General features: G+C 47.5%; 2 protein-coding genes across 2 annotated transcripts; one reads left to right on the forward strand and one right to left on the reverse strand.

Moving 5' to 3' along the window:
* Window positions 1–524: 524 nt before the first annotated feature.
* On the reverse strand, window positions 525–19,443 carry ATP13A1 (ATPase 13A1). The gene is made up of 26 exons (XM_074203310.1): window positions 18,777–19,443; window positions 17,837–17,926; window positions 17,518–17,708; window positions 16,469–16,541; window positions 15,906–16,061; window positions 15,655–15,724; window positions 15,170–15,276; window positions 14,953–15,082; window positions 14,461–14,516; window positions 13,981–14,107; window positions 13,734–13,871; window positions 13,518–13,638; window positions 12,960–13,117; window positions 12,513–12,688; window positions 12,234–12,344; window positions 12,004–12,129; window positions 11,594–11,702; window positions 3,553–3,752; window positions 3,373–3,469; window positions 2,905–3,071; window positions 2,685–2,799; window positions 2,149–2,345; window positions 1,664–1,806; window positions 1,424–1,535; window positions 1,070–1,213; window positions 525–869 (listed from the first exon to the last, which is right to left on the reverse strand). Exons 1-26 carry the CDS (start codon window positions 19,221–19,223, stop codon window positions 759–761), a joined length of 3,672 nt encoding a protein of 1,223 aa, XP_074059411.1. The 5' UTR covers window positions 19,224–19,443; the 3' UTR covers window positions 525–758.
* CHCHD5 (coiled-coil-helix-coiled-coil-helix domain containing 5) lies at window positions 18,790–20,307 on the forward strand. Its single transcript, XM_074203317.1, has 4 exons — window positions 18,790–19,300; window positions 19,607–19,747; window positions 19,853–20,003; window positions 20,125–20,307. Coding segments are annotated over exons 1-4 (318 nt in total). The 5' UTR covers window positions 18,790–19,298; the 3' UTR covers window positions 20,149–20,307.
* Window positions 20,308–20,361: the final 54 nt, after the last annotated feature.

Below are 20,361 nucleotides of genomic sequence, written 5' to 3' on the forward strand. Positions count from 1 at the left end.
TGGCTGGGGAGGAACCTTGTAAAGAGGAGAGGCGCAGCTGCTGGGGCTGGAAATCTGGGGCAGGGAGGGAGGCCCAACAGCCCCAGACCGAAGCCTCCTCATCTGCGGCCCCATGGAGTTTCCAGTCATTAGAGGTAAAGGGAGAAGGGATGACCTCTGACATGGGGGTTGGAGTGTGTGTGTGTGTGTGGGGGGGTATCTGCACTCTCTTTGGTTGGCTCCGGGGTCATAGAGATAACCCTCTCTTCAATAAAAAAAAGTTAGGGGAGAGTTAATGAAGGCCAAAAGGGTTCAAAAACAGTCCAGGAGGTACCAGCTAGACCAGTTGTTGGGAATGGACAGAGGGTGGGACTCTGGGTGAGGAAGGAAGCCTTAAAAAAACCAGCCAAGCAGGCTGAGATGGCGTCACTTGTCTGCACTGCCCTCCTCCCCCCTTCCCAATGTGGGGATTCCTCTCAAGAGAGGAGCCTTTTCCAGTTCCAAATCTCTTATCCTATGATAACAACAGACAGTTGAGGCATAGATTAATTTTAAAATACGCTGATGCTGCTTTATTTACCAAAGGGGGAGGGAATAGAGCAGGGGGCCACAGTACAAAAGATTCCCACTTAAGTCTGTCCTAGATCGTCACTTAGAACACTGACAGGGAGGGGGCGGTCACTGCTCCTCCCTCCAAAATCTGGGTTCATCCAGGTTCCCCCCTGGAGTGACATGGTCGCCTGTCCATGGTCCTGGGAGGGAGGGCCCTAGGTTCCGGCTCATGAAGGCACTTTCATCTTCGGGCTCCCCAAGAAGAACTGAAGGACACGGTCTACCAGAAGAGCCACACAGAAGTCGAACAGCAGGACCTGAGCGATCACCAGCTTGAACTAGAGGACACAAAGGGAGCAACAGAAGGGATAAGAGAATCCACATAACTCTACTAGAAACTTCCCGGGGCATCTGGGGGAGGAATGGGATAATGGAAACTCCAAGGTTCTGGACCAGAAGGTTTTACAAAGTCAAATGTTCACTGGGGGAAACCCCAAAGGACTAAAATGGGGCACCAGAGTCAGTACCAGCTCCTTACCTCCACAGGGATGTCCACAAGCCCAAACTGGCTGTTGAAGTCAGGGGAAGAGCTCAACAGGAGACCAGCAACAGCAGCAGTGGATATACCGAGGCTCCACAGAAGGGGCTTGTTCTCCCGAAGGCTTTCCATGAATGGGGGACCCTGGGGGAGGCCAGGGTCACTCAAATCCCTTGCCCTAATATTCTCCTGGGGCTCAATGTAGTCAGTGGGGTAAGATAGTGGCAATTAGGGTCTTCCCAGGACGGATATCACAAGGAGGATATATTGGTAGAGAATGGGGGTCTTATAGGGTTGGGGGTATCAATAAGAATCAGGGAGCCTATAGGGTTAGCTCAGTAGGAGAGGCCTCACCTTATAGTTGATGGCAAAAGTGGCCATCTGCATGGCCATGGCCATGATATACACAGTGCTGTTGACCAGGCTTGGCTCAAACTCTTTGTACAAATCCACAAATTCCTCCTTCCTACAGAAGAAGGGAGGATTAGAATTCTATAGGCATGTATTAAGACAAAAGTCATCACCCTCTAAATCCTGACAGAGCTATCAGAGTTGTTGGGAACAGATGAAAGGAGAAGGCACAAGACTACTCACTTGCCAGGGCTTCGGGCCTGAGCTCCCTTATACAGGTAGATGAGACTCAGAAAATGCACCAGGAACTGCAGCAGCACAGTGAGGACAGTGTACAAGTTGAAGATATTGGGCAGTGGCCTTTCTGGTGACAGTGTCTTCAAGGGCTGGAGGGTTAAAAAGGTCTCTGTTCATCTTTGCTCTGGAGAGGATGAAGCAAGACAAAACCCAGACTCCCGAGGAAAAAAAGAGGATACACCTATTTCCTTCTATTACAACTGACCTCTTTCAGAATCCTTCCCTCATCAACCCTTGACTTTCAGACCTCATAATGCATTAGAGTTCACAGGATTAAAAAAAACCCAAAACAAAAAAACCCTTTGTGACTGTCTTTGACCCCCCCCCACCCCAATCCATTCTATTCTGACTGCAGCAGCTCTAATCCCTGCAGACCAGGCAATGGCTGTCTCCCACAATGTTTGTCCGCTTGCCTGCATTGCCTTACAAACCTTGGATCGGGAGATGAAGAGGAAGCAGCCAGCCAGCAGCAGACCCTGAAGTGTGGCCTGGAAGTCACTGAATTTGACCCCTTCCAGGTAGAGGACACTCTGGCTGTAGGCGAGGATGAGCGCATTCAGCGCAAGGATTTTGAACATCTGTAGCGTGGTCACCAGAGTGCACCGGCCTTGTTTGATGACATGGCAGACTGGGAACATGACAGAAAAAGAGGGGAGGACTTGCTCAGTCAGGCTTGGGGATTAGAAAGGGGTCAACACTAAAAAAATCTCCTTTCCCTGAAGGAATGAGGTTAGAGTGATGACTAGCACGGAGCCATAGTTAAGGGGGGGGGGGGGGAGAAGGCAGCAGTGAAAGGTCATCAAGTATTAGGGGCCAATCACCAGGAGTAGGCAGGAATACAGATAAGCAACAGAATGGGTTAGGGCGAATGAACGAACACAGGATGAAGAGTTGGTTTCTCTTAATAAAAGGGGGCAGGAAGGATCAGTAATCATTAAGCCATGTCCCTTGGGGCCTAAATACTCACTGCATTGAATGGAAGAGAGCTTTGAGGTGAAGGGGGCTGCTATGCTGGCATCTCCCAGTTTTACAACAGGGGCATGGTCTTCTTCTAGGTCCCTGAGCACCTGGTTGAGACGCTCCTGTAGATAGGAAGAGAAACAGACACACACAAGTTATGGTTCAGAAGGGCCCATTTTCTATCCCCCCATCCCCTTATCCTAGACTTCCCTGGCAATCTCACATACCCTCTGGAGATTCAGTTGCTCCTCCCGTGCAGGCCGATGCTTAACCAGCCTGGAGGTCATCCTCACATTGCCGCTGCTCAGAGAGAGTCTCGCATCAGTGGTATTATCCCTGGGTCTTCGACGCTTCTCAAATATTCTTTCTGGGGCATTGGCCAATAGGGCAACTCCTGAAAAGTACAAGTAAGGCTGGGAAGGAAGGATATATGCACCCTCTTTCTTTTATAAAAGATATTGGGGGATTCTGAGGAAGAAGGTAAAGCATTTTGGCCATAAGAAGAATAGCCACACAGCTACAGTCATTATTATATGCTCCCTAAAATCCACCATGCCACCTCAACAAATTTCCATCTGACTTAAATGAATATCCCACTTTCCCCCACACCCTTACACTAGAAACTCTATATAGGTAGGTAGATATATGACTTCCTATTCAGACTGGGGGGTCTCACCCACCACCCTTTCCCTTACCCACATCCGCATGCTTCAATGCCCCAACATCATTGGTGCCATCCCCACACATCAGGGTTACGTAGCCAAGCTCCTTTAGGCTAGTGATGACAAACTCCTAGGACAGGAGGGGGAGTGGTCAGCAAGAGGGAAGCCTATAATGATCCCTTCTCTCCCACCCCGGCCAAGCTCCAAGATCACCTTCTGTTTGGGGGAGACTCGAGCAAACACCTGTACATGGGGAATGAGCTTGAGCAGGTAGTGATGGTCAGAAACCTGGAGGTGAGCAAGGCCATCTCCTGTGAGGCACAATGCGTAATTGGAAGTCAGCTCCTTTGTGGAGCTCTGGATGAGTGAGAAGTTGATGGTGCCATCAATGGACTGCCACCGCCACTCAGAGCCTGCAACACATAAGAAGTCACATGGTAACTTAAGTGAATTATCTCCTTCCTTGGCCTTTGGGATATTGCGAAACTAGTGATTTTCCTACTCCTTAGCACTTCTCTACCACCTTTACTGGCTTCCTTTCCTTCTAACCTCAAACTATGGGAATCCCACATGGCATCTTTCCACATACTCTCTCCTAGATCTGATAATTTCCCTGCCTTCAACTTCTACCACTATGCAAATGATTCCCAAATCTTATCTCCCTTCCCCAATGCAGTTTCCATATTTCCTTCATTTTAAATTTTTTATTCTGAATTTCACAGATAATAAATGAAATTAACATTTCCACATGCCACAGAAAAAGATTATACACAAAACTGCAAATCACTGTAACAGGTGGCTTGCCTTCCAAATATATAATTAATTCACTATATAATTTTTGAAGCTATCCTGCTTGTCTATGTTTCCTTTTGGCCTTCATTCTGCTCTCTTCTATGCACTTTAAAAAAATGCTTTAATGACCTTTCATTTTTCTTTTTGATCATTCATGTTAATCTCCTTTCTTCCTTTTATCACTCCCCTCCTTATAAATGATTATACAAAGTGCAGCACAATAAACTCCCTCAATGACCTTGTTCAAAAAGGTCTCTTATTCTGCATCAATATGCTCCTTCATTAGGCTTCTGGTAGGCCACTGTCTTGACCAGCATTCTCGGATCTTCCAAAACTGTTTTTTCTTTATAATGTTTTTTTTTTTTGTATAGATGCTGCAGGTTTTACTCACCCCAATGCCTGAGTTCATACAAGTCTCGTAAACCAGCTCTTTCATCATTTCCTATGTTGCAATCACATGCCATGTTGTGTTTGGCCATTCTCAATTCATGAGTAGCCCCTTAGTCTTTGCTACAAACAGACCATATTTCCAACCAACACCTCTGGACAAAGTCACACAACTGTGTGGGATGTATCCACTACAAATTTATGTTGACTAATCTCAAAAGATTTTCATTACCTCATAAAGATCCTTTAATGTTTCCCTTATTGCTTACTGACAAGTAATCACTGGAAACTTCTCAAGCCCTCTACCATAATCACCTCTATCCCCCCTCACTTTATTGAGAACTGAAGCTGTTAAGTTTGCTCCACTCCCCATCATCCCATTTTAGCCAGGGACCTGACAATCATTTACTTGTGCTGTGGATGCCAACTCCACCTACCAATTTCCTTCTGGAGTTCACCCTTTCACTCATTTCTTCCTCATTTACTGGAGTCCTTCCTACAGTCTACAAATATTCCTAGGTCCCCTTATCCTTAGAAAAAAGGTTTTACTCAAGTTATCATCTCATCTCTTCCCCACATACAAATACTTAGAAAAAGCTATGTGGGGGGCGGCTAGGTGGCGAAGTGGATAAAGCACCAGCCAGGAGTACCTGGGTTCAAATCCGGTCTCAGACGCTTAATAATTACCTAGCTGTATGGCCTTTGGGCAAGCCACTTAACCCCATTTGCCTTGCAAAAACCTTAAAAAAAAAAGAGCTATGCCTGTTGCCTCTACTCACTCTCATCCCACTTAACTTCTCTGCCCCATAATCAGGCTTTTAACCCCATCTCTTAAACTAAAACTTTTCCCCTACAAGATTTTACTTTCTTTATATACTATGATTGGTCCTTTCTAAGTTCTTGTCTTCTGTACCATTATTCTAGACTACCCTCCTCTCCATCAACTTTTGGGATTCTTCACTTCTGATTTTCCTCTCCCTACCTGACCACATTTTCTGAGTCTCCTTTGCTGGATCATCACCTGTGGCCTAACAGGAAGGGGTACTCCAAGGCTTGATCTTGCATACTCCTCTCCTGGTCACCTCATCAGCTTCCCAGATTTCAATGAACATCTTTATGCAGTAGACACCTGAATATGCCTGTTCTAATTCCTCTTTTGAACACCTTCCTGCAGTACCTTCTTCAATGCTTCCAATCTCTAATCTCTTCAACCCTTTTTGGATAGCCATCAAAATCATTTCCCTAAACCAAAGGGTTGACATTGTTCCTCTGCTAAAATTTCTTCAGTAGTTATTACCTCCAGGTTAAAATAATCACATCTTGCCCTAGCATTTAGTCTTTCACTGGGAGTTTCAGGGAAACCTGGGAAAATTTTTATGAAGTGATGACAGGAAAAAAGAGGACAAAAAAGACTTTGAAAGAAGTGAGGGTTGAAAAAAATTAAAAGAAATGAAACAGGAGGTTCACCTTTATTTAAGTGCACCCAGAAGGCCAGAATGAAACACAAGCAGGACAGTTTTGAAGTTGAAATAATTACATACTACAAGGAAAAGCAAGCTGCATAGATCAGAGATTCAGTTTCATATACAATTCTTTTTTTTAAAAAATGTTACTTTGGGGGACAGCTAAGTGGCACAGTGAAATAGAGCACCAGTCTTGGAGTCAGAGGACCTGAGTTGAAACCCAGCCTCAGACACTTAATAATTACCTAGATGTATGATCTTAGATAAGTCACTTAACCCCATTGCCTTGGGGTTTTTTTGTTTTGGGTTTTTTTTAGGGGTTTTATTTTTTGCAAGGCAAATGGGGTTACGTGGCTAGCCCAAGGCCACACAGCTAGGTAATTATTAAGTGTCTGAGGTCCAATTTGAACCCAGGTACTCCTGACTCCAGGGCCAGGGCAGTGCTTTATCCACTGCGCCACCTAGCTGCCCCTCATTGCCTTTTTAAAAATGTTACTTTGTATCTGGGAATGCTTATTTTATTTGGGGTTAGAATAAAAAAAAATTCTTTTATAATCTGTCTCCAAATTGATTTCACTTTATCTCCCTATCATAAAAGTTTTATGACAGCCCAATGGGCTTTCTTCTACCTATCCTCCCCTCCTGTGTCTCTGCCATGGCAGACACTGTCTCCCATGCCCCAAATGCCCTCCTTTCTCTTTTCTACTTCCTGGAATCTTTGGGTTCCTTTGAGTGTTAATAGTCTGCACCCACCTACCTGAATAACTTTTCTAAACTTGATTACAGCTTTCTCCCCCCTCGAATTATTTTGTATTTACTTTTGTGTGGAATGTAAGTTCTTTCGGTACAGGGATGTTTTTGTTTTTGAATGTCAGTGACTAGAATAGAGAAGGAATTTATTAAATGTCTTTTGGATTAAATATCCTAGGGCGGCTAAGTGGCGTAGTGGATAAAGCACCAGCCCTGGAGTCAGGAGTACCTGGGTTCAAATCCGGTCTCAGACAATTAATAATTACCTAGTCGTGTGGCCTTGGGCAAGCCACTTAAACCCGTTTGACTTGAAAAAAAAAATCTAAAAATCTAAAAAAAAAATCTAAAAATCTAAAAATCTAAATATCCTATAGTCATCTCAATAACTCACCATTTTCTCCAACTCCATCCAACCGATCCATTTAGATTTTCCTGGCTCTACCAATGTCATTACTATCCTCCCCATTATCCCTTTCTTTCATCCTTTAAAGATTCAATCACAAACTCCTCCTGATGCTACCACTCCAGTGCTAGCCTTCATCACTGTGTCTGGATTGCTGCATTATCCTGTCTCCCTACCTCAAGTCTCTCCTACTCATATCTATACAGGGTGGCAGACCAAACTTAGAATCATAGATGGTTCATACCATAGATTCCTCCTGGTTTAACTTCATTTTACAAAACTGAATAAACTTATTCCTAAAAGGTGAACTATACAACAGCTAGTGTCCATTCAACTTACTTAACATTTTAACATGTATTAAAGCACCAACTTTGTGCAAGGACCTTTATACAAAGCCAAAGACAAAATCCCCAGATCTCCAAGAACATAATTATACAAAAGGGAGATTTAAAAGATATAGAGATACAGTAATACAAATATATACAAAGTTATATGAAGTAACTTTGAGCCGAGAATACTAATGGCAAGAGAGAAATCAGAAGGCTTCAGTGATAGCTATGTCTGAAACCAGGAATTCCAATGGCCCAGGGGAGTACTACAGCAGGCCAGTTTATATAAAAGAAGAGGGCATGAAGGAAAGTCATAAGAAGATTGGAAAATGGAGGAGCTGTGCTGTAGCTGGCAATCCAAGAAGCCACTGAAAAACTGTGAAGAGTGGAATGACATGGTCAGATCTGTGTTTCAGGAATAAGAAGGTTAAAAGTTATGTGGGAGAAATCTAATTAGGAGATGTGATGAAGGTTGGAAACAGCAGAGTAGACTGTGAGAGAAAAGAAGAGGTTCAAGAGATGTTGTACAGGGAGCCTTGACAAGACCTGAAAACTGATAAGACATTGGGAAAGGTGGGCTTGATGGTTGTAAATCTTAAGTGATTGGCAGAACAGTACTAGAACTATAAACAGAAAGGGTCAAAGGAAATAAAAGGAGTTCTGCTTTGAACATGTTGAGTTTAAAATACCTATGAGACATCCTAATGGAGAGGTTCAGCAAATAGAGTATAACGAAGGACAGACATTGAAGAGAAAGATCAAGATGGATATGCAGATTTGAGTCACACACAGAGATGATAATTAAATCAATGGGGACTAAGGAGATCATTCAGAGAATGCAAACAGATAACAGAGCCCAGAACAGTCTTGGGAACCATCCACACTTAGCTGTGGCTGAGTTGACATCTTCCTGGCCTCTGTTCTGAGCTCTAGATTTGGAGTTAGTTCTTTAGCCATAGGAAGAACTGTTTTCAATTGTCTTGAGGTATTTTTACCTGGATCCTGCACTGGCACTTTAAACTCAATCCATCTCAAAAGAAGTCTTTTTCCCCTAACAGTGGCACTGCAGCTCTGCCAGTTTTCCATGCTCATAATGTTTGTCCTTCATTTTCAAAGAAGACCACAACATCAGGGAGGTGATGCTATGACAAGCACATGAGTTGGCTTTGAGTTGAGAAGGGGAGGGGGCTCTGCTAAGTCACCAATTTCACTTTCTCCTTCAAAGCCATCTGGGTCCAGTGGCCAGATATGAATCAGGATGACTGGAGATGGCCCTGGATGCAAGACAATAAGGGTTAAATGACTTGCCCAAGGTCACAAGTAAGAGTCAAGTGTCTTGAGGCTGGATTTAAACTCAAGGCTCCCCCTGACTTATTCAGCTTTGTTCATTAGAGGAGAGTCAAAAGATATTTCGGAGAGATCTAAGACAGAAGATTCAGAACTGACTGAACTCAACAGAGTCCCACCACTCACTATTGGGCTAACATCAACTTGAAAAGGTCACAAGTAGAGTATCTCAAACCTTAGCCCAGGGCAATTTCAAATTTTTCTTAATGATTTGACCATGAAACCAGGAGGGGGTAGATGACAACAGCTCTCACAGGACATGAACATCTTGGTGACTAGCTAAATTTAATAAAGCGAAATTTTACAAGGATTTATAAATGTAACATTTCATAGAGATTTAAAAAATTTTATAAGTATGATCTAGGGGTGAATGTCTTAAGTATGTGAAAACAATTTGGGAGTCTTAGGGGATCCCAAGCATAATGAACCAGTGTTACTTAGCAGTCAAAAAAGCCAAAGAAGATGTGACCCTGGGCTTCATTATTGGGGGGGGGGGGCAGCACCAAAGTGAGTGAACTAATAATCTAACTTCAATGTAACATGGTCAAACAGGAAGGACTGTTAAATTCTGGGCACTACTACTTAGAAAGGACACTGACACACCAGAACAACTCCAGGAGAAAGCAACAGGAAAGTGAGGGAGTAAGAAGTCACCCCATAAAAAGACTGAAGGGAAGTAAGGAAGGACATGCAAGAAAACTTAAAAAGTGGTAGTGGGGAGAAGCAGTGTTTGATTACTTAAATGGGCTACCATGGCAAAGTATTACCACTTGTCAGGATGCCCATAGATGGCAAAGAAAGGTATAAGTGACAGAGATAGATTTGATTGTCATGTTAAAAAATCCCAAACTGGGAAAGCTAGGTGGTGCAATGGACAGAGCACTGGCCTGGAGTTGGGAGGACCTGAGTTCAAATCCAACCACAGACATTTCATAATTACCCATTACCTTGGGCAAATCACTTACCCCCCCACCTTGTAAAAAAATCAAAAACAAAAAAAAAAACCAAACCTATAGTCACCTTACTTAGGAAACATTTGCAAGTCAATGCAGGTGTTTTTGTCAAGGAGTTACCTGGCCAGGTCTGTGCCCAAGAGATTTTTCAGGAAGATGTACCAAAACTGGTTTGGAGAAGAGAATGAATGGAGTTGGGAAAACAGCTTCAAAGAAAGGTGGAAATGAGGAGCTAGGCATATGAGGAAAAAGAGAAATGGAAATGGATCCAGGAGAACCTGATAATTGACTTGCTATCAGATAAGAAGGATGAATAGCCCAACCATTATGAACACAGAAGGGGGCCACTAGGTGGCGCAGTGGATAAAGTACTAGCTTTGGAATCAGGAGGATGAGAGTTCGAATTCAGTCTCAGACACTTGACTCTTACTGTGTGACCTTGAACAAGTCACACAACCCTGATTATCTCATATCCAGGGCCATCTCCAGTCATCCTGATTCTTATCTAGCCCACTGGACCCAGATGTCTGTAGGAGAAAGTGAGATTGGTGACTTAGCATAGTACCCCCTCACTCAATTCCAACTCATGTGCTTGTCATGGCATCACCAACCTGATGTTGTGGTCTTCTTCAAAAATAAAGGACAAACATTATTATGATTATAAGGAAAAAAATTTCTTCAAAAACAGAGCTGTCTGCTAAGTGGAATAGGCAATGAGGATGAGTTTTTCCCTCACCAGAGGTCTTCAAGCTAAGGATGAACATAGAATTTATAGGATTTTTATTCAGATAAAATACAACTCGATGGTTTTGGAGTCCTATGATTCCTATTATTTTTCTCCCTGAAGGAGGTTTCCAATCAAACAAGGGCAGCTCTCTTCTTCCTGAAACATGCTGTGCTCTCATCTCGGAGTGTTCAGGCTCTTCCCTCAGCCTGAAATATCTTCTTTCTTTTTGCATGTTTCATTTTGACTTCTCCTTTACAGTCCTACACAAGTCACCTCTGATGTAAAAGTCTTCCTGGAGCCTGCCTGGATGGTAACAAACTTCCTCTTTGTACTTCAGATAATTTTCTTTTTAAACCCTTTTAAAGCACAAATACTGATTTTTGTCAGTATCTTTTCCTCCTCTTAAACGGAGTTTCTCAAAGATAGGAACAATATATCTTCTCAATAAATAGTGATGTTTTGTCCTTCATTCTCACAGAAGACCATGACATCAGGAAGGTGATGTCATGACAAGCACGTAAAAGTCACCAGTCCCACTTCCCACTTTCTCATCTAGAGCCATCTGGGTCCAGTGGCCAGATATGGATCAGGACAACTAGAGATATCCCTGGATACCAAGCAATCAAAGTTAAGTGACTTGCCTAAGGTCACACAGCTAGTAAGGGGCAAATATCTGAGGCCAGATTCGAATGTTTTATTCTCCTGACTCCAAGACCAGAGCTCTATCCACTGCATATCCTTTTCTGAGTTACTCCAGAACTGTACACTGTAGCAGAAATTACATCTATATAAACTCTAATTGAATCACATGAGTCTCATTTTTCTAGCCACAGACCTGGGCTCTCCCACAACTTAGATGACCCAAAGGGGAGTCATTCACCACATACTGAACTAAAAACTGATGAGGTTGAGCTGTAATTGTCAGTCAATAAGTGATAAACAAGGATGGACTGCTTGAAGTTTTGTGTGGCCCTGCAGGAGGCCCCCGGAAACATACTCCCATTTACAGTGGAGCCTGCCACGGTCCTTACTCTACCTCTCTGACCACACTGCTTCCTACTACCAGGAGACATCCTGACACCTGCATAGAATCCAAAACTTACCTTTCTGGCTGGGGGCCTGCAGTATTAATGTGTGCTCCTTCTCAATGAAGTGCAGCTCCTGGGCCACATGACAGGCTGTAAGTGGGTTATCACCTGTGATCATGACCACCTGGAGAAACAGTTCATGACTTATGAGGGGAGTGACCAGGATGAACTAGGAGGAGGGACAAAAAGTTGGTAAACACAATTGGGAAAGCAGAGGGTCTGGATTCAGGAGGATCTGAGTCCAAATCTAGCCTCTGACACTTACTGGCTGAGTAACCCTGGGTCAGTCCCTTTATTCTGCTTACAAAGCCAGAAGATTGGATTTCTCAGCCCCCAAAGGACTCTTCCAGCTGATTCTAGGATCCTATGAAGTCTGAGTCAGGACAGAGAGGGAGTTGGGGTCTCAAGGGAGGAAGCATCCATACCCTGTGCGATGCGTTCTGGATCTCCCGAATCACTGCTTTGGAGTCAGCTTTGAGTGGGCATGAGACTACAATAAAGCCCACAAATTTCAGGTCACATTCAAGAGTTTCACGCTTGACCTCTCGTACCTAGGAAGGAGTCACAGAGGGGAGAGGTGAGTTAACATAATGGAAAGAGGACTTGGCTACACAAACATGCCTCTGTGCTATAGCAGAGCAGGAAGGTCAAATACCTGCTGATGAGTGAGATGGCCCAGTTCCTTATATCCCAGGGCGAGGATACGAGCCCCTTCCCTGGAGATCTCAGTATGAATGCTCTGATAGTCACTTGGGCACTGAGTGAACTAGAGGAGAAAGAAAAATTGAGTTATAAACTGACCAACCCAGCCACAGAGGTCTCTGGCCACCCCTGTGGCCACTAGTCCCCAAGGGTGGAACCCATGTAGTGCCTGAGTCTCACTTTTCTCAGGTACATGGTCAGCCCTGTGGGAAAGCACCAGGGTGGTGCTCACCATGGAATGCAGGGTCTCAGGGGCCCCCTTCACTGCAGCGATGTAACACAGATCGGTGGACCCCATCTTCTCGTAGGAGGCTAGCACAGACATTCGCTTCAGGGCACTGGCAAAATGAAAGCGCTGGTGAATTTTCAGTCCCTGAGTTTTAATACTTCTGGGGAAAACTTTCTCATCTGGAAACAAATAAGCAGGAGTCCTGAGGGGTTTCACTCATTAGGCAGCAAGGATACCATCCCTCCACCCCAATCCACTCTGCTCATGTCCCATTGCCTCCTAGCACTGCTGCTCTGGTCTCCAAAGAGGCAGGTCTGAGCCAAACTAAAACTCCACCCACTTGCCCCTATGTGACCTGGACATAAATTCTAACCCAAACAGGAGAATTCCTCATGTGCCCACTCCCAAGATAGTGTCCTGAGCAAGTTGTGGCATCAGGTGCCAACTCACCTTTGGTAAGAGTCCACTCCACAGCTGTCAGCATGGCTTTCTCTAGAGGATCTCCTACCAAGGAGCCATCATCCAGTAGCACTAAGGAGTGGCATGTGGCCAGGGCCCGGTGTGTTTCTACAGGAATATTGGACACTGGCGTCACCTCCTTCCCATCTCTGCAACGATGGGAAACAGCCAGCCAGGTTATAGTGTGGAGACAGGGCTGCAAAGTGACTCTCCCAACCTCCACCCCAAAGAGAAGAGGGATGACTAGGCATCCAGTCTCCCAGTCTGGCTCTTCAGTCCAAAGGAAAGCCTTGAACAGGAAGATGAGGGATTTGAGGAAGGTGGAAAAGATCCAACAAGCTCTTTCCTGAGGCTGAACCATTAGTGACAAATCTCCGCCATGGGGACTAGAATCTTCCCTAGACTGTCTTAGCTATACCTTTTCTTCCATGTGGTCATCTACACCTGAGACACTAAGGCCCTTGAATCTTGGGACAGGTTAAGTTTGTGAAGACACTTAAAGAGTGCTTTCTACCCTAGGCCACAGATCAGCCCACCCTGGTCACTCACTTGAGCCCAGCCACACCCCGCACCACAAGGCTGTCACTGGTCAGGGTGCCTGTCTTGTCAAAGCAGCACACTTGGACTTTTCCTGCAAAGGGGATCCGGAATGGTTCTGTGCAATACATGTCTGCAGGAAACAAGGAGGGGTAAAGGCCTCTGGGGTTGTTTCCACAGCAGGTCAACCCCACCCCCCACCCACTCCCACCCACCCAAGTCACTCACAGAGTTTGGCCAAGGCAATAAGAGAAGTGTTGACCGCCAGAGACAGCTCAATGGGAAGCTCTGGGGGCACAACTGAAGTCAGGATCAGAGTGCATTCCAGAAACAGCTTGTATCGGTTCCTACTAGGGTCCTTAGTGCCTGGAAAGGAGACAGATAACATTATCTACATAATTACGGTCAGAGTGAAAGCAAAGCACAAAAGTGAGCCCTGGCCAAACGTGCAAGCCCAGGGAACAGGACAGTTTACCTTCAATCCAAACATATGCTGCTGCTGCAACTGCAAAAACAAGCAGGAAGAGGATGAAGATAAAAGTTTCTAGGTTGTTAGCAGTCACTCTCTTCACTCCAAAAAGGATTGTTCGAAGCAGTTTGCCCTGGGAGAAGCAGATTAAAGATTCTTTAATTAAAATAATGGAGATGGAGAGCCTTGCTCTTTTCTTCACTCCCCACCCCAATACAGAGTGAGGCAGTTTTTTTTTTCTGTGCCTGGGGCCTCAAAGACCAATTAGATACCAAATCCTAAACCAAGGGCAGAGACTCAGAAGTAATGAAAATATTTCACAGCAATATCAGGGAAAATGTGTCTTGACCTAATGGCATGATTAGAAAACGTAAAGGATTTCTCTCTCTCCTACCTGGAACCTACTGCTACATCCTACTCTCATCTACCCCCCACCTGGAGCCACTACTAAATCACCCTCCTATCCACCCCATTAAATGCTGTTACCTGTGATGTATTGAAGCCAGTCCTCAAAACATAAGCCACACAACCATTGTCGACTGCTGCAGGAGATAACCAGGGAATTAAAAGGTTATGTGACCTCCAGGAGGAAGAACACCCTCTGGCATTTACCAAGGATCTTTACCAACTGTCACATATTTTCTATACATTATATTATCTCTTTAGAGAGTAAGAAAAACAGTGAAGAGTAGGGAAAATCAATGTTTGATTATCCTTATGTAGCCCTGCAGAAGAACAGAAGTATGGATAACTCAGAAATCCCCTCTTTATCATTCGTGAACACACATCCAAACCATACTGCATAGACTTTGAACCACAGATCAAAACTGGTAAGAGAGTCAGATCCAGGTTGGGGGCGGGGGCGGGGGGGGGGGGGGGAGAGCTACATCAGCCAAGAGACATTTTCATGGTGGGGGACGGGAAAAGAAATGTCTGACCAGGTAGGTCATGCAAAGTGGGAAAGGGAGATAAACCTACGTTTCAGCCCTGTGGTGGCTTTCTGAGGAGCAATATGCTGCACAACCTTGGTGCCCCCAAAGATTACATGGAGGCGTGAATCAGCTTGTATGTCCAGTACATGGTCTGGATCCAGGTCCTCAATTGGTTCCTACAATGAGATTAACAGTGGCCTTCAGGATTTAATTGTCTCCCAGATCCCTAGATCCCATCTGAACTTCCATTCCTCTTGCCTTACCTTCATCTGGGGTACTGACTCCCCAGTGAGCATAGCCTCATCCACAATGCAGCGGCCCCGAAGCAGCAGCACATCACAGGGGACTAGATTCTCATGGGGGGAGCGACCTATTGGATAGAAGGGATAATATCATGAGAAGATAAAGTCCACCTGATTTTTAACTCCCCTTCCACCATATACAAGGAAGAAACATGAAAGGGCCCAGCTTCGCCAAGTCAGGACTGAGGATAATATATCTCAGGATAATAATGGCAGTCAGAACACTTGGGTTCTAATCCTGAGTCTATCACTAAATCAATGCACCACCATCTCAAAATGCCTTCATCCTTCTAGGTCTTAATCTCCCCCACCCCCACCCCACCTAGAAAAGGAAGTGACTGGGATAAATTATCCCAGCTTTCAAACTCTATCATAGTCAGGAGTAGGAAGAGAAGAGGGAAGAGGCTGTGGCTGGGCACTCGATCCCTTGGCACCCAGAATGTTACCGATGGAGACGATGTCTCCGGGTATGATCTCATCACTGGAAATTGGTCTCCACTTTCGGCTCCGATAAACCTGCCAGAATGTGATGAGACAAGGGTGAATAAGCAGCAACTAGCAGTTCCCACCCTCATCCCATTCCAATCTTGACTTGAGTCTAGTCATAGTCAAGCTCCCCGGGAGTTTTGCCCAGAAGAATTCCTAGGTGAGCTAGCTGTCTTAAAGCTGAGCTAATGCAACCTGCCCTGTACTATACCTGGATCATGTATGGCTTATTCCCCATCTTCCGAATCTCTGACATGTTTCTCATCTGCTGCTGTACCAGGGAAGCTTCAAAGGCAACCAGCATGGACAGGGTGAAGACGCTGTAGTACCAGTACTCATCAAGGCACCAGAGCCCCACACAGAACACCTGAGGAGGACCAGGAGACATGGGAGCACAGTCAGGCCAGGCCCTGGACAGGAGGAAGGGACTTGGCCCCTGGAGGGACAGGGCAGGGGCTTCAGGGGTTGAGCAGGCAGTGGAGACTGACCGGCCTGCTGATTTCTCAGGCTGAGGTGCCTGTCACTGTGTGAACTAACAAGGTTTCACTTTTCCCCAAGTGAAACAACAGATCCTTAGAAGCTTCAGCAAAACACAAGCTCCTTGAGGGCAGAGATGGTTTTCATTTTGTCTTTTGATTCCCAGTGCTTACCACGGTGCCCTGTACATAGTAGGTGCCTAATAAATGCTTGTTGGGTTGGACTGGAGAGGAGAGGGCATGCACAGCAGCCCCAGCACCAGGGGCTGAACCTCCGAGACAACAGAGGTACCTTTACCTGAAACACAAAGAAGGGGGCTGTGGCTCTCTCTTTAAACAGCTCCGAGAATTCAGGCACCACCATCTCCGCCCTGAAAAGGAGACCAGCCCCCCAACCCCCCAGAAACGTCAAGTTTCTGAAGGGGGGGTGGGCAGTCCCCCAACCCCAGACCAACACCCCTACTTCAATAACAGCTGCCCCATTGGCTGACTCTCCAGGAAGGCCTAAGCCTCCAGACTTTCCTAAGCCAGCTGTTTATTTTATTATCATTATCCTCAATGCACACTCACTGAAGTCCAGCTTTTACAGAACACCATGCTAGGCCCTGCCCTCAAGAAGCTCAGTCAAGCTGGTGAAGAGATGGGGGACAGAAGGTGCCAAGGGGAGAGAATGTTGGGATTTCAGACAAGAAAGGGAACGGAAGGACAGATGTGAAAATCTCCATGAATAAGGGGTTTTCGAGCTGGATCTCTAAGGATGAAAAAATATAGAGAAACACTGAGAAAATGAAACAATCCAATTATGGGAAATAAGGAAGAGCAGGAAAGTTGAGCAATGCTCACAGTGCCTGGGGTGGATAGAAGTAAAGGAAGGAGACCAGTCTGGCCCAAGATGAAGGTTTCTAGAGAGGAGCAGCAGTAGCTAAAAGTCAGCCACAAGGTCAAGGAGTTCAGATATCTCAGAGGCCATGGAGAGCTATTAAATGCTCCTGTGCAGGAGGATAGCACTGTAGCACATAAGAAACCCAAAAGCCATGTGTGGCAAGGATGAGTAAAGCAGACAACATGACTTCAAACATGTCACCCTAACTTTCAATGCTTTGGAAAGATTAGTCTGACATTAGTGCACAGGGTGAACTGGAAAGAATACCACCAGGAATAAGGGAGACCTGACAACAATCAATCTGGAACACTTGAAAACAGAGACTTGACGGACTCCTCCTAAGAGAAATCCATTAACCCCAATTCAAGGAGAGAGAGAGTAGTTTAGGTACCAAGTAATTCTAGGGGCTAAGTGACAGCATATAGGAAAGGGGAGAACTTTTCCAAGGTGAGCAGACAACTCACTTGTTGGTACCATATTTCTTTTCAGCTGCTCGGATTTCTGCATCTTCCTGAAAACCCCGGGCATTCTGGTAGATGGAAAAGGGGTTTCCCACAGGAAATGCCACTGGAAGGAACTTCTTTTTCTCCCCTCTGTCATAGGAGTATTTGATCTTCTGAAACTCAAAGGACAGTATCTCCTGCCCACCTTCTCCCTGGAGGAACAGGCCTGAGTTACTGTGTGTGTGTGTATATACAGTGGAGGGGAACCTCCCCAGAAGACCTAGAAGTTTCATCCAAGATGCGGCTCTAGAAACCATACCGAATTTATGATGCTCTTTACCTTATCCCGATGCAAGGCTACGAGTTCAGCTGATCCATTGTTGGGAGTTGGGACCACCTTCACCAGGGTTGCTTTGCTGTGATTATATTCCTGTAAGTAATAATTAAGACTTAAGTCCCAAGTAAAATAGATCTAAGGCATAAGGTGATTCCTATCTTGTCCAGTGCTGGGAAAACAAATCTACCAGTTTAAAAACTAAATGAAACAGAGGGAAGTCCTATCCTAGGTTTTTGGCCCTACGCCCGGTGTATTCTTCTATGACAGTCCCAGGCAACTCTAGGACTGAAAGAAGACCTAGTCTCTTGTTCCTTCTGGGAGCAACCCTTATCCCCGACCTTGTTCTTCAGCTCTGAGACTTCTCCTTTAGGAGATACACTCCCTTGCTCTGAGAATAAATAATATCAAATGATTTAGGACTGGTTTATGAGTGAGCATTTGCTCTTCTCTTCCTAGTACCTTAGAGAGTAAAGTCTTCCAACAGGTCAGTGAGTATTCCTGGCCGAAGCCTCACGCCTGCCTCCAGACACCTGAGAGCGCCAGGAGGCAGAACAGGTGTGCGGCTGCCAAGAGTAAAGCTACTGACGACCAGCTGCTGCCACGCGTGCCAGGCCAGGGCCTGTGGGCCTCACACTAGATGTGCCACGGGGAAGGAGTCTAATCAAACTAGGATTAGAAGCGGCAGCAGTGGCGGGCCGGGGCCTTGGCCCCGGGCCAGGGAAGCCTTCCTCTGCTAGTCCTCCCAGGTGGTCTTGGGAGAGTGACAGGCCGGGCTGGGAGCACCGGGAGGGGCCGCCCTCAGCACGTGCGGGCCCGAGGGGTCCGGGGCAGCGCGGGAAGCCGGGGGGAGGCGGGAAGGACGTGGCCTGATGGGAGGCGCTTCGCCCTCCTCTTCGCCAAAGTCCACGCCGCGCTCGGCCCCCACCCGGACGCGCGCACTTACCGGAGCACACGTGAGCGCGCAGTGCGCGTGCACGGACCAGTGGCCGGAGAGGACGGTGAGGGCGTGCGCGAGCCCGATGGCCGCCAGGGTGAGCAAAGCCGCCTCCGGGACCTCCGTCCAGCCGCCCGTCCAGCCCCAGCAGCCGGCGGCCGCGGCGCCCAGCCAGGCCGGGTAGAGGAATCCCACGAAGGGCAGCACCGTGAGGCGGCGCAGGCGGCCCAGGCGTCGGTACGGCCACACCGCGGCCACCAGCTCGTCCCCGCCCGCCACCAGCGCAGGCCCTGCGGGCAGCGACAGCGGCCGCGCAGCCGCCGGCCTCCGACTCGGGCCGCTACCGCCATCCGAGCCCGCCGCCGCCGCCATCTTCCCCAGCTCGGCACTCGCTTCCGGGGACAGGCGCCGGCTCACTTCCGGTATCCCCCTTCCGCGGCTCCTGCACGCCGCCATTGCCGGCCGCGACCGGAAGGGGAGGAACCCAAGGCCTTGCCGGGCACCTCGACTACCCGAAGCGGCGGCGGTGAGATGTGAGTAGTAGCGGGAGCCCCGGCCGGCCGCTGGAGCTCTGGAACCCGCCGGGGCCTTCCCTCCCCTGCTTTCCGCTCCCCCTGCTTAGGGAGAGCAGGGCAGCGACGAAGGGGCTCGCCATTTCTGGGCCTGGTGGAACCCTCCCGGGCCCGGCTCTCCCCAGGCCCCGCCTCCCTCCCGGGCCCGGCCTCTCCCCAGGCCCCGCCTCCCTCCCGGGCCCGGCCTCTCCCCCGGGCCCCGCCTCTCCCCCGGGCCCCGCCTCCCTCCCGGGCCCCGCCTCCACTTGCTGCACTTCCGTCCCGCAGGCAGGCGGCCCTGGAGGTGACGGCGCGCTACTGCAGCCGGGAGCTGGAGCAGTACGGCCAGTGCGTGGCTGCCAAGCCCCAGTCGTGGCAGCGGGACTGCCACCACCTCAAGATGAGCATCGCGCAGTGCACCTCCTCCCAGTGAGTCTGGGCGGCGGCGGGGGGGCGGGGGGAAGCGGGGCTCCGCCTGCCCGGAGGCCCGGCCTTCCTGACGCTGCCTTCTTCCCCTCCGCCGCCTCTGCCCAGCCCCATCATTCGTCAGATCCGTCAGGACTGTGCGGAGCCTTTTGAAGCCTTTGAGCTGTGTCTTCGACAGAACGAGGCCGCCGTGAGCAACTGCTCCGAGCACGTGCGGAGATTCCTGCAGTGTGCCGAACGGGTGCAGGCCCCCGCAGAGGTGGGCTTGGGGGGCTCGGGAGGGTCCGGTTGGAGGGTGGGGCCTTGCCCCCAAACTTCGCTCCATGTAGATTTGGGAAGGGAAGGGCAGATGAGCGACCCCCCATCATTTTCCTCCACAGCCGAACCCCATTCAGGCAAAGTGAACCCAGTTTTTCTTGGGCCTTGGACATCTTGAGCTAGTGTGAACCTGGGATTTTCTCTGGAGAGCCCTTAGACAAGGATTGGTCTCTGAAGGCTGACCTGACTGCAGTACTGAGCTCACACCTCATCAACCAAATAAAGACATTTATTTGTATGGAAAACTATGTCTGAGCAAACCTCTCCATCCTTCAGTAATTGCCTAAGAAAGAACAAAC

This window comes from Macrotis lagotis, chromosome X, assembly GCF_037893015.1.
Source record: "Macrotis lagotis isolate mMagLag1 chromosome X, bilby.v1.9.chrom.fasta, whole genome shotgun sequence".
Classification (NCBI taxonomy): domain Eukaryota; kingdom Metazoa; phylum Chordata; class Mammalia; order Peramelemorphia; family Peramelidae; genus Macrotis; species Macrotis lagotis.

Bases quoted from the DNA above. Each gene is read 5' to 3' on its own strand.
- ATP13A1 (XM_074203310.1), bottom strand. From the start codon at position 19,223: ATGGCGGCGTGCAGGAGCCGCGGAAGGGGGATACCGGAAGTGAGCCGG. The intron at 17,709-17,836 runs GTAAAGAGCATC...CTGTTCCTCCAG, and splicing joins TAGCCTTGCATCGGGATAAG to GGAGAAGGTGGGCAGGAGAT. The intron at 870-1,069 runs GTAAGGAGCTGG...TGTGTCCTCTAG, and splicing joins TTGTGGACATCCCTGTGGAG to TTCAAGCTGGTGATCGCTCA.
- CHCHD5 (XM_074203317.1), top strand. The intron at 19,748-19,852 runs GTGAGTCTGGGC...GCCTCTGCCCAG, and splicing joins GCGCAGTGCACCTCCTCCCA to CCCCATCATTCGTCAGATCC. The intron at 20,004-20,124 runs GTGGGCTTGGGG...TTTCCTCCACAG, and splicing joins GGGTGCAGGCCCCCGCAGAG to CCGAACCCCATTCAGGCAAA.